General features: G+C 39.3%; 1 protein-coding gene across 3 annotated transcripts in view; it reads right to left on the bottom strand.

Annotated features, from left to right (window-relative positions):
* The window catches only part of DPP6 (dipeptidyl peptidase like 6), a 461,031-nt gene that overhangs the window by 29,398 nt on the left and 417,675 nt on the right, over positions 1-13,958 (bottom strand). For all 3 annotated transcript variants that reach the window (XM_021388076.1, XM_021388074.1, XM_021388075.1), the window contains exons 12-16: positions 13,505-13,543; positions 9,343-9,450; positions 8,633-8,724; positions 7,093-7,140; positions 4,845-4,963 (exon numbers count right to left, since the gene is read on the bottom strand). In XM_021388076.1, the coding sequence (XP_021243751.1) occupies positions 4,845-4,963; positions 7,093-7,140; positions 8,633-8,724; positions 9,343-9,450; positions 13,505-13,543 (406 nt within the window). The remainder of the gene's footprint in view (positions 1-4,844; positions 4,964-7,092; positions 7,141-8,632; positions 8,725-9,342; positions 9,451-13,504; positions 13,544-13,958) is intronic.

Raw genomic sequence — 13,958 nt, 5'->3', positions numbered from 1 at the left:
TTTGTTAATACTGAGAGCATCATAGAATCATTACAGTTTGAAAAGACCACTAAGATCACCTAGTCCAACCGTCAACCCATCCCCACCATGCCCACTGACCACGTCCCTCAGTGTGACATCTCCATGGTTCTTAAACACCTTCAGGAACAATTATTCCATCACCTCCCTGGGCAGCCAGTGCATTACTGCTCTTTCTGAGAAGAAATTTTTCTTGAAGTGCAAGTAATGCTCTAAAGTGGTCCCATGTGCAGATGCTGTTTCCATTTTCCTCCATATGGGAGGAAAGACAACTCAACTCTCAGGAAACAGCTGAAGGACATGAGAAGTTTATAGCTACGTGCTGCCTCAGTAACATACTTGCAGTGCTCATTTTCACAACTCCTAGCTACACAGACAGAATGAGTTAGATGCACAACGGTATGAGCAATTTGACTCAGATTATTGCTAAATTGGTTGTATTGCATCAGTAGCGTGAATCATACTCTCAAAGGGGATCCTTTAATTGCAACATTTTCCTATTCCATTCTTTTGTCCCCTTGCTTCTCTGTTTACAGGACTGAATGAGGATGTTAGCTGGAAGAACCAATGGGTTATAAACCCCATTTTATATGATTTACCCAGCATACAGGCATCCTTCAGCACTGTAGGACAAGGAGCATGGTTACAGCGCTACTGGCTCAGAGGACATACCTGGGAAAAGCAGACCTATCCCCAGATAAATCCGTTTCCCATTGGTCCTTTGGGCATATCATCAAGCACAGCTCAGGTACAACACACGGTTTTGGTCTACAGTTGCAAAAGTCGCCTGCTCAGAAAGGCAGAAATGATTTCATTTCTGTTACCTGTAATTACTGATCTACAGCATCCAGGCCACACTACTGATAACTACCTCTAGAGAAGGCCTTCAAATGAGGTGGTAATACTAGAACATTGTTGAGAGAGCCTGTTCTTCAAAGAGAGAGAGACAACTTGAGCATCAGTTGACCCGCACAACACTGGCAGTAGAGACTACCAGGCAAACACAGGTTCCAGCAGAGATAATCTTCACAGAGCTCAACAGACCATAGCAATGCTGAAGTGTCTTGAATCAGAGCAATCATACCACTTCTGGAAAAATAGAAGGCACATGAGACCTGTAGGAAGAAAATAGCGTTCCCTGTTCTTTGCTACACTGTTATTTCTTTTTAAAGTGAAAGTTGATTTGTCCCAAAAATAGTTAATAAAAGATAATACACAGCAGTGGCAAAGGCACTTGTGTATCACCAGACCATGCCAAGCATGAAGCAATAGTTTCCCCTCAGTCCTCATTACAGTCCTCTCCCCTCTGCGTAACTACGAAGTTTCCTTGTGTCATTCCCAAAAATGATTATTCCCTTCCTGAAAATGCATGATTATGAAGAACTTTAATTAGTAGGCTGGTAGGTACTCTGTGAACAACACACACCCCTATCATTTTCATCACATATTAAATGGCATTAATTGCAGTAATGTATGCATGTACCAGAAGTCTTCCTCACCATTTCTTTTCTCTCAAAGCAAGCAGGCATTAACCCTTCATTGGGAACCTCATGACTCTCTAATCACAATGAGGATACAGCTGCCTGCAATTGCAGGGACTTGAACTCCAGGATCCAGAAAAACAGCGTTCAAGCCAAAATCTCAATGGTTTCAAACAAACTGTTTAGAAGAATGAAGACACTGGAACCAATACTGCTACATGGAGTGTTAGAGTACAAGGTAGCCTGCAACAGAAGTGGTTGTATTTCCTTTCTTCCCCCATGAACATATTAACACTCATGTTTTATGAGTGGTGGGGAAGGAGTCACTGAAGGAGCACCTACTTAAAATGGAAACACTAAAACACTGCAGAGCTGATTACAATGATAGTCTTGGTAAAGCTTCATTCTTGCGAAGGGGAAGGAGTTATCATCAAAAAAAAAAAAAAAAAAGGGGGCTTTAATACATTACTGGCTCAGCGTCATTCAACTCGACACTTTATATGCCTGAATCTCACCAAATAAACAGGAATACATTGTTTTCCACAGCCAAAACTTGTGAATTCTTACCTTTTTCTCTGCATAATTGAATTTTACATCATATTCCAGATGAGAAAACCCTACCTTCAATTAAATTTAAGTGGCAAAACCCTTCCATCCAGATTTTCCTCCTGTTTACCTTAGATAATAATTAGCAGAGCCTGTGCTAGTTCACGAGAGGAGAGAGAAGTGCAAGCCCATATTTTTTGATGAAAAGAACAGCAGGAGTAACCTTGCTCCAGCACATACTGCTTTTTTGACAGTGTCTAGAGGAGATAATCTAAGAGCAGTCTGCAAAGCATCATGTTTCCTTGGGTCCTGCTATAGTAATTCAAACATGAGCATATAAAATTAGATGAAAAACAAAGTAACTAGCCTTCTGGGACTCAGTGATCACAATGAGGGTTACCTACTGACAGTAAGCATTACACTGTCCTGAAAGAGAGGCTACCTCTCATTATGGCATACTTTTCCCATTTCAGTCTGTGCCAGGTAGCACTGCTAGACAGCAAAAATAAGAAAGTTATATGCTGCATCTAAGGTACTGAAGCAGTGAGTAGAATACTTGACCTTTAGGATCACACGAGCAGCGCCAGACCTTTCTTGTGTTTTAGTTTATCTGTTTTGCTTTTGAATACCTGTTCTCCCTTCCCGGTGCCCTTCATTTAAGCATCACAGAATACTGTATAGATACCAGTCAGTTACTTAAATCTTACACAACTTACCATCTATTTTAGAGATTAATCTGACACACTTGTGTCTGCATCTCTAAATGCCTTGAACTTTTTAGCTAAAAATCACAAAGTGAATTATTAAAGTGAGACAGATTGAAACTGCAGTGAGGAGGAGGTTAATCTAAGTAAGTCCAGAAATTGTTTTCAAGATGTGGAAAACTTCATATAAATATTTGCCCATGAAAGTATCATTTAGACAAATGAGAAAATGTGATTTCCCCATCATAATAAAAATACAGGATAAGTTATTTTTGATGAGCCTGCTTTTCAGACAAAAGTGATAATTTCCCTCACCAGAACCCCTGTAATACTGCAATGCAACGGAAAGCACAGCAATGATAGCAAGGTAGCAAATTCCTAGGCCACAGCAAGTGAGGATAAGATCAAGTACAGCAGCCATGGACACAGAAACAAAGAAGGGGGGGGTGGGGAACCACTTACCCTTAGAAGGCCACAGGTTGGGAGGGATCTCCAGCAAGATACCCTTGCCCCCACTACCAATCCTTAAATGAGCTCCAGGAAGGGGTGCATCCTGGCTCCAGGATGACCCTTCTGGTCACTCAGGTGCATTGCATGCACCTGAGTTCCCCTGGGTTGGACCTGCCTTCCCACCAGGTGCTGCATCACTGGTTCAGGCCATGACTTAGCATTTCCGCTACACCCACATTAGCTACAATAGGAACCAAAGGTGGTTAACATTGCTGTAGACGTGCACGTAGCAAATACCTGATGTTGAATTGATCCTGCATGAAATGTGCTAAGTAGAAACACTCCTGTAAACTGCTTGAAAGCGAAGAACTTGACAAACCTCCCACTTTCAGTTATATAAGGAAGGAATGACTTCACCAAATGTAAGGGACTTTCACTAAATCAGTGAAAATGGAAACTTTCAGGATATCTGTTTTCTCATGTTTTTTTTTTTTTTGCATGTTTTGCAAAGCTATCTGAATGGATACACTGACAGTAGCGCCACAGTACAAGCTGTGATGAATTGGCATTGCACTGAGAGTAGAGTTTGACAATTTAGACTCGTATAATTAACACTCAGACAAAGTACATTCAGCAGACGTAAAAAGATATAACTCTAATAACCTGATAATGGAGGTACAGTTTGCAGCAGCTGAGGATCTGGCCCACAGTTCATTATGGAAAAACATTATCTTGTGTACCTGGATTAATGTACACACTAATAAAACTCATTAATCTCTTTAGGTGTCACTGCAGGCCTTTTGTAAATGAGATATAATGCAATATGAACACAACCCCTCACAACTGTTGATTAGACCCTTTAGAAACTTTAATACTGTAATTCACAAGTGCATCTAATTACAGCAAAACAATTATTTTGGTGAAAGGAAACGGACATTGATTCTAGGAGCTATTGACAATTTTCTTGAAATAAAAAACAACAAGAAAAATATACAGGGCTTTCCTTGTCAAGAGATGAACTTCATAAACACAATAACATTCACTGCAGCACCAAATATTTAGTGGGAAATGGCACTTCTCTGCATATGGCTGCCATGCCTATAGATACACCGATTTAAAGGTGGTCCGTTAGGTTAATGAAGCCATTGTACTGACAGTCCTACCTCATTATACCAAGTAATGAATCACCAAGTGCTTTTTAGTCTACCTATAAACGTCTCACAAAATACAATCCATCTATACTTTTTGGTTTAAAGCATGTTTTAGAGTTAACGTGTAAGGAACTCATTTCCAGTCACCCATAGTTGATCCCATCTCATCGGTTTCTCTCCCACAAATTTTCTACTGTTTTATTGTCTTATTTTAACTTAAGGATGCTTGGACTGGCTAAAGGCACTTACCTCTGACTTCAGTAGGAAGATGTGCACAGAAACAGATTGCACACATCTGCCTTATCCTTTAAAAACAACAGCAAAGCAAAACACATAAAAGAAAAAATATTAAGCGTAAAGTTTAAAAAGTAAAGTCAGCCAAGTACTCAGGGCCAGTCTTTCAAAACTACCCACAGGTACACTGGATGTCTGAAGATATCCGTGTCTAAATCCTATCCTTAGGCACAACAACCACAAAACCAATGCCCACATACCTTCACAAGTCAGTAGAAAGTATTCCAGGTTATGACTGAATGATGCACTGAAATAGGTACAGTTTTCAATCAGATCACAAGACAGACACTGCCTGTTGAAGTTTCCATTTGTGCTTGCACTGAAAAAAAGTTAATGCAATTCTGTGAAGGTCACTGAGCAAATGTTATCTGGAAGCAACATTATTTGAATCTCACTTTACTAAAGAACAAGAACATAAATATAATGTGCCCAACATTAGCAAGAGACAAAGCATTTCCATTTGGTTGAGTTTAAATAGCAGTAATGGCTTTTTTTTTGCTTGAATGGACAGTATATAAACGGATACTAATGTCTATCTTTGCAAGGTCAGGTGGGTATGCAGGATCAAGCAGTTTTTAAAATAAAATCATAGCTGCAATTCCACAAGAGGAAGCTATAATTTAGTCAATGAAAGCATGAAAAAAAGAAGTAGTGTTTTTACACCAACTCATATTATAGCAGGCAATAAAGACCTGGAACTGCTTTCTTGAAGTTTTTTACTGGTTGCCTCACTGGTTTGATTTGCTAGCAGCTGCCTCTGAGGCTAAAGGTATTTTCAGGAATTTAAATTGTTGCTGTTATAATGTCCAAGCTGAAAGAAAAGACTGCATTAGGGGTCTGTTTTTGACAAGGTAATGTGGCCTGTCTGTATGCTCAGAAAGATTTTGTGGGAGCCTACTGTCAGTTGAAGAACTGTCAAATTACAGATCATTAGCAAATATTATTAAATACAATTTTGCACTGCTATGGCATTTTGCAACCTCACAATGCTTCAAGAACAATTATTAATATATCTTTCCAGCATTCCTGTAAGGCAGGGGTCTGGTTTTGCTACCATTTCATGGTAGAAAGAAATGAAGCTGACCATTTGTTTAGGGCCACCAAAGACTCAGCTGCGAAGCTCTGGGGATCTGGTTTAGGCTGAGATCATGTTTCTGGCTTTGAAGTCATTCTGCTTACAATCTATTAAATCAGATCTAAAAAAGGAAACAAAAAAAACCCAACAAAACTGCATCTTCATTTGATACCAGCTGCCTTATCTCCAGTGGAGCTCTGTTAATGAACATAGGCCGAGGATGCTTCTGAGCTGACTCCCTTGGACAAGGACAAGAGAGAATCAAACCACCCAACAGAGGAAATCAAATGCCTAAAGTGAGGCCAGCGTCACCAGGTAATCAATGTAAGGTTGAGGACGTTCACATATTGGCATCTCTTTCCTTGTTACCAATGTGGAGAAATGAGGTTAGGAAGGCTTATTGAGCCGTAGTACCTGGACTCAGTTGAATTCCCTTTGCACCTTTCATTAGAAATTAACAGTTGATATGGCTTTTTTTTTCTTGCTTCACCTTTTTTTCTTTAAGAAAATAAACACTGAGGTGAACTACCCTAAGAAAAGTGTGGAATGCAGCAAACAGGCATAGAGGTTGCAGAAGGAATACATGATTGAATTGCAGAAAATAAAGTTTGCTCTAGTCTCTTTCCCACTGAGGAAAAAAAGGGTATGAAATCATGTTAGAAAGGGCAAATGTACTGAGAGTCCCTTATCAAACGATGCTATCATCAGCTCTGCCCTTCATTACAAACACTGAAAAGAAAAATAAAAGAAAATAATGATTCCCAAATGGTCATAATTTGAATTCAATTTTCCTCCCTTTTATAATCTATTTCTGCAATACTTACTGACAGCTATGCTACCTATTGCTGGCCATAAACTAACCTTTTGCTCATTGTACTGTTACTTGAGGACACTAAAGCCATCTGGAATTGCAAAAAAAAAGTAATCAAACAGAAAGAACCCTCAAACATTTGTAAACATAGCATATTGCTTTTTCTTCTCAGTTTCCTGAACAGGTGAGGTGCTATTAAACTCTAATGAAAACTGCAGTCTGGAAGAATAGAAACAGTTCATATTCGTGGCTTATGTAATTCTGAGTTCTTTCAAGCATTAAGCAGTTTTGTTGGTAAGTTTTACGACAGGTTATCAATCTTCAGACTAATTTCAAATTTTCAAGAAAATGAGAAAATTGCTAAATTTCAGGCACTTCCAAATGCCTGTCATTCTATTTGCTATTGTTATGCTGCTCTGTTCTGGTGATACATCGCAAGGTGCTGCGATGTCAGTAAAGACAATCAGATAAGTGACAGTTTCTACTGCAGACTCTTACACAATGATACAAACAAGATTTAAAAAACGGGAAATTCTGTTTGTGAAGTTAACAAGCTACAGACCTGTATAAATGCCGCCTTCTTGGCAAATCTTCCGTGCTGTGGAAATAACTTAAAAACAAACAAAAAAATCATCATCAGCAACAAAAGACAGACATATGAATTATTAGGAGGGTGTTCACAAGCATCATATATAACACCTTCATTCACAAAGTCATCTGACTGATCATGCAAAGGCAAAGTATGGGTCTTGGACTATCCACGCCAGTGAATCAAATTAGAATCAAGTGATGAAGGTAACAACCTTTCCATCTTCTCATCAAGGTCTATGGTGCATAATTACCTTTGTTTTTACTCTCTAGAAGCAGTTTTTACTTTATTTTTCTTCTTTTCCGAGTGAGCTAACCAGGATCTGATGTGAAATGCATTGAAATGTCCTCTGTGAAAAAGCGAACTGAACTTTCAGGAAGAACAGAGTTTAAATGAAGCATGCTTCATTGCCCGATTTTTGTGCTGCGACTGCGGTCAGTGCTTTTTCTGGTTAAACACTGAACACCCTGTTCTGCAGGGACAGCGAGGCAGTTTCTCTTCACCTTGAATCTGCCGATGCTGCTGGAGATGGTCAACATGCAGGGCCCAGAATGGTCCCCCAGATACGCTTCATGTGAATACTGAAACATCACAGGAGCAAATGCAGTGCCCGTGTGGGGAACACATCAGACAGGATATTCAGCCCTGCTGGTCTTTTTCCAGTATGCTGCACTTGCCTCCATGTACATTTTGATTGCATAAATTGTACACGGTATTTTCCGCTTGAGTGGACAGTGAAAAAGCAAGTGAGAGCTTTGCTGCTAGTTTGCTACTCAGCTCTGCCAAGTACTAATGATCCTTCTTTCATATTGAAGTTATTAGTAATTGAGGGCATCCAGCACCTTGAAGGAGCCTTATGCTGTGTTCTTAATGATCATTCAAAGTTCACCATATTACAGAGACTTCATTCAGATATTTCAATGACCTTAAGAAACCAAGAATTCAATCTTGTATCTCACTAAGGCTTTGCATGCAAAGGATTCTATATCACATTTGAGCCCAGAAAAACTTCCAAATATTTTCTTTCTACATATTTTCAGAAATTCTGTCTACCCTCTTTTAGAAAGAAAATAATAGAGAATTTATTTTATGAGCATAAATGACAAGGTTTTTGTGTGTGTGTGTGTGTGTGAGTGTATTCTAACCGAACACTATGCCTATAATGCACTGATATATCTGAATGTCAATAAAGGACTCTTTCTAAAATTGTGGAGGAGGTCAATGAAAAAGAACATCTGAAGCTGCTGTAGGAGAAATCTCCCCTCTACAGAAATTTATCCTGCATTTTATAGTCACAGAAAGAAAGGTTTGAAGTGGACAGAGGAAATAAATCTAAGACAAACTCTAAGCAACGGTGCAGGAGATTAAACCGAAAGAGAGACAAACAGAGGCTGCTGTCTTATCTCCATCTCCTGTGCTCAGACATTTCAGATGCACGCATTTCACTGTAACTAAGCCAACAGCCCAGTGCTAAGCAGGGGATGACTGATTTGTCACACCAAAATTTACTTACATTTTATGCCTCTTTTCATCATAGGCCAGTATCTTTGTCACATCCCAATCTCCAGATGTGATAGACTGTAAGTTATCGCTGCTGCTGTTGGGCTGCCAAAAATAAAAGAGAATTTGATGTCTTTATTCTTAAAAGAAGACAGCTAAGCAAAGCTTCTCTTCATGTTTCTGTTCTGACGAAGGGAGCTCTTTAGACTCTGTTACCTGTTTGAGAAAAACCAAGCACCTGCAATTTCCACCAGCTCCCCCCCTTCCCATACTTCTGAGAACAGGCAGCTATAGAAATAATGCAGTCAAAATCATCTTAACTCTAACTCTTCTAAAGATAACAGGATAAATTCAGTATAGAACAGCTTCATATCCCTTCCTCTAATCCAGTGTGTCCACAAGCTTCAGATTAATCCTTTATGGCAGCGCAGGGATTTACTTATTTGCACTAAGAAGGCATTAAAAAACAAAACAAAACAAAACAAAGCAAAGCAATAATACTGTTTGAAAAGAGATAGTTGGCAAACTTTTTTTTTATCCTAAGTTGGACATTAGTTGGATATAAATTGGTATTAATTTATGCCCAATCACGGAATGCTTTCCTTTATGCACAAGCCCAACGTTCTACCCTTGCGCCACCTGGCCTCTCTGTTCAAGCACTGATAATACTTGTATTGCTTTCTGCTGCAGGTGGACACAAGGCAGCAGCAGCGAGCCATTCACCTGTGACGATGACATGGCAACATGGTAGAACTTCCCGCGTCCTCCCTGGGGAATGGCTCGCACAAAGAAAAACTTCCGACCGTCCTTGGAAAAAATCGGCTCTTCATTCTGTAAACGGCAAAATTAAGGACTGTGTTACCACTACATTGATCTGTGCTGCAAAACCCTGTGAAATTAATTTAGAGTGAAGTAGAGAGTGCCCTTTAACAGCGACCCAAGGCAAGCAGAAAACCCACTGAAAACTGGAGAACGTTTTGGAAATTACTGCATCTGTGCTCTCGGGAAGCTGACACCTTTCAGCTGGCGGAAGACAGGGAGCCGAGCAGGAAGGAAGGACCCTTGGGTGTAAAGTCAACTCCCATCTGCAAAGCTGAAAGTGCACACATACAGCTGACTGCTCGCAGCAGCTGGAATCAAGCCTTTAGAAATGATGTGAAGCATGCTGGCACAAGTATGTCAAACCTTGTTTACTCTGCTGGAAGAACTGATCTATTCCCGTCCTCGAGGAAACACAACTAACAGCATACTACAGCAGCTAACCGTCGCCTTTGCCTTCTCACTTACAATTATTTATTTCACTAAAGTATTTATGAGCGGAAGGATATTCTTGCCAAACTGTCATTGACACAGAGCTCCCAGGTGAACGTGGTGATTGACTTTATTGGGTGATTGGAACATTCAACCTGAGACAGTAGTGACTCAGTGCAAGGAACTCAAACCACACATATGGCAAGTTCCTGGAAGAGTCTTTGTTTCCCTTTTTGTACAGGAACCCTGAGGCACATGGGACATCTCCACTGCAGGAGATGGTTGAACAGCACATTACAAAGGAAGGCAGAAGGATGGCCCATATGGTGTGGCGTAGTAGCTCTGTACCAAGGGAATGGGCTGGTTGAAGCTCCTTTGCACACTGAATAGACGGGACTAACATGAGCTGAATCTCTGCTGAAACCTTACTGCGGACCCTGCCTGCACTGACCCATCTTTGTGTCTCCTTTATGGCAACAGGGTTGTTGCTGCTGAGCTTCCCCTGGGCCCAGCGTTTACCAAGCACCCCAGCTTTCTGCTTTGGCTCAGGTTATGGTACTGCACTGAACCAGAACTTCACTGCACTTCACTGACTAATTGTTTTCCACTACTTCTTGGTTTTACCAACACTGTGCTTGGTGTCCAAACTGCTTGCTTTTCTTATTTTTTCCTGCTACGGTTTTCAGTATATTTTAAAAGATTCCCATTTACAGCTCGCTGAATGAAATAATGGCATCATTTGTTTCTGACATTGTAGTTAAACTTGAAATATGAAACAACATTATTTCCAAATGCCTTGAACGATGGAAGAAAACTCCTTGAAAAACAACTATGACAATATGGGGAAATCTACTGTTCCACTAGAACAGTGGTAAATGTCAGAGAGTTCACCCCATGTTTCTATATCTGTGCCTCCTGCATTATATATTCCAGCAATGTTTCTGCCAGTGAGAGCAGGCTTTGTGTGGACTCCTCTGAGGTTCACTTAGACTCCATCACTTCATCAGGCTTTATCACTCAACTGATGCTCTGGCACAGATGTTTACATGTTCATGTTGGAAAGATAACTCATTAGTGCAGCCACAACCTTGTTTAAGGTTGTGACAGAGATGGTGACTCATCCTGGATGGCAAGTTGGGGACCACCATGAAGGCATTTGGAACAGGCATTCGTACCATGGGGAGCAACACCGGGCATGTGGAAGTGAGCTTGCCTTGAGCTGCAGTTGATGTATTTGTGTGGGTCAAACACCATCACAGTGCAGCTCTGCAGGAAGCACTTCCCAGCTGGTCCATCTGTGCTTCTCTAAGCAACATCTTCCCTGCTCCTCCAGAGAACAGTGCTTAATGTACTTCTGGATGAACTCTTTGACATCTGGCTTAAGTTTTGGTCTGCTGTGTGTTATTGACTGTGAATAATACTTCTTTAAGAAGTATATGACCACACTGTTGGCAGAACCTGCTGACTACAGTGCAGAAGTGGGTCCTTGGCCCATATGCATACATCTGTATTGAAATATATTGACCAAAAACTCTTCTTTCTGAGCTGAGTCAAGCTTCTGGTCTCCTTCAGAGGCTGCTGAATGTGTGATTCATCTTCTTCTTAAAAAGGTTAGGGGAATCAAGCTAACGTTCACATTTTCACATTATTCTCATACTCCCATGGCATGAAAATAACTTTCCAATTTTTTAGATTAATGTACCATGGAGTGAAAGGTAAATACAGAAAATGCAATTATTCTAGTAATCATATATTCAGTCAAAATTAGAATTTTAAGTCATTTTATTGTCAGAAATATAGGTGAAAGAGCTTTGTATTTCTTCAGATTCTTAAAAAGCTTTTGAAGAATATTATCAAGAGAGCCCATAGCAAATGTTATCTTAGTTCAATAATGAAATGCTCGACTCAATTGGTTTTAACAAACATACTTTTCTGACCTCAGACTAAGTATATGGTGTTTGCAGTAATACAAACTATTTCCTTGGAGCAGGTTGGTTGGAAATTGGCAATTCATTTAACAGTTATTCAGGATAAAACACCACCTTTTAATGCTTGTCCGTTTAATAGGTAAATGACTAAAGATGCATAGCAGTGTAAAGCACAAGTTCTTTTAGTATAGTGCTGTAGGTTTCAGGAGAATGGAGGTCCCAGGAAATAGCAAGGAAAGGATTAAAACTATTCTTGGATTTATAAAATAAAATAACTCTTTGAAAGACATCTTTTTTTTTTTAATTAAAAAAGGACACAAAATATGGTCAATTTATTTTTCGCATGACTTGTCTTGTCTTTGAAGACTTTGTTATCTATTTGAGCTAGCACAGGTGTTGTAAACACAAAGAATACCTGGGCAGCATTTTCACTCTGTGCCTGAGTACAGCAAAAGATTACTTGAAACGCCTGCAGCACAAAATCTATTTCCTCTGTAAAATCAATTTTAATCTGGATCAGACATAGACCAGTGCTGGAGGACAGCACTGGAACAGAGAAAAACATTGTTCTTGCTGTGAACTGATGTATTGTCGTTTCTATATGTTCTTGAACCCTTTGAGCAAGGCGCTACAAAAATGGGATATACTTTAAATCTGAAAATATAGTGCAAGTTCTTTACGTGACATACTCCTCCCTGTCTGGCATTCACATATCCCATGAAAAACAGTTCATTGTTGCGGCTGAGTTCCTATCAGCAGCTTCTCTCTAAAGAACAGCTTAATCAAATCTGAGATCCCTTCATAAACTGCCTGCCGGGGAAGTGTTATAAATGATCTTCTAGAGATTTACATGCTGAAAATCTACAGGTTTTATATAAGCAGGTGTTAAGAAAAAATCTTAAAAAAAAAAAAGCAAAAATTTCATAAACCAATCATATTTTGGGGCTTTAAATTCACTATATATGTATATACATAGTGAATTTATAGGGATTTATTTTCATCTTGGTTTTATTTCATTTGGAGGATGGCAGCACAGAGCAATACAAAGCAGTACTATGACACAAAAGTGAGCATCAGAAGAATTATGTGAAATGAATGTCCATTAAAAACCAGTTTTTCCTCATTCTGGGATTCATGTAAGCCTGCAGTGTTTCAGCTACCCCACAGACAATTTAATTCCATTTTTTTTACCTTTCTTACATCTGTTAACAGCTGCAGGGTAACAGATAACTCTGTCAAATTCAGCTTAAGTGACTTAAAATCCTATCCGCACAATTTTGACTGCAAATGGACATTGGTCCTTTTAATTAAATGCTGTTTTCAACAGTAGACTTCTTTCCAGTCTAGAAGACCAGAAAACAACCACCACAGTGCTTCAAATAATCATCATTCTCACAGCAGGATTTGAAGGACTACCTCTGAGGTTGCTCCATGAATGGGTGAATTACCATCAACATCAGCTTTTTGTCTCTTAAACCCTACTAAACGGTAGGCTAAGAACTCTGTGCACACTAGAGAAGGTGACATCTCAGGCACATCATGCTTCCTTATTACTGGGAAACTGTTTTATATAACACAAACCATGCCATCTTATCTGTCTTATTTCTGGAAATAAGTTTTTCCTCCTTGGTAGAAATAAAAAAAAAAAAAAAAAAAAAGAAAAAAACTTGCCAAAAGTTTGACCGCAAAGAGAAGATCGCTATTACCTGTCTGTGCAGCCAACCTTCACTTTCATCTTCATGTTTCTAAAACAAAACAAGATCATTAAATAGTATTTCTGGCATGTAATACACGTTGTTTATCAGTGCAAAGTGCAGTTGGACTGAATCTGAAAAGTTGTGTAGAAGAACAAAATGCACAAGTCACATTATTCCCCATAGAAATAAAGTTTGTTAACAATAAATGAAGGCTGAAACAAAGGTTGTAAAGAAAAGACTCTGCACCGTGCTCTATGCATAGCATATGCATAGCACAGAGATAGATTTGCTCCAGTGCATATCTATTTCTCCTTTCTACTACAGAAATATCCATGTTGGTTTAAAAGATGGTGTCTTCTAATAGTTACACATACCTTTACATTAGTATATCTATTGGAGGTATTAATTAACTACAAGTAATTACATAATGTATAACATATTAATATCATCATTTATATTCTCT

This window comes from Numida meleagris, chromosome 2 (genome assembly GCF_002078875.1).
Source record: "Numida meleagris isolate 19003 breed g44 Domestic line chromosome 2, NumMel1.0, whole genome shotgun sequence".
In the NCBI taxonomy this organism is placed as follows: Eukaryota; Metazoa; Chordata; class Aves; order Galliformes; family Numididae; genus Numida; species Numida meleagris.
Note: the sequence above shows the minus strand (reverse complement) of the source record. Positions and strands in the feature narration are given on the sequence as shown.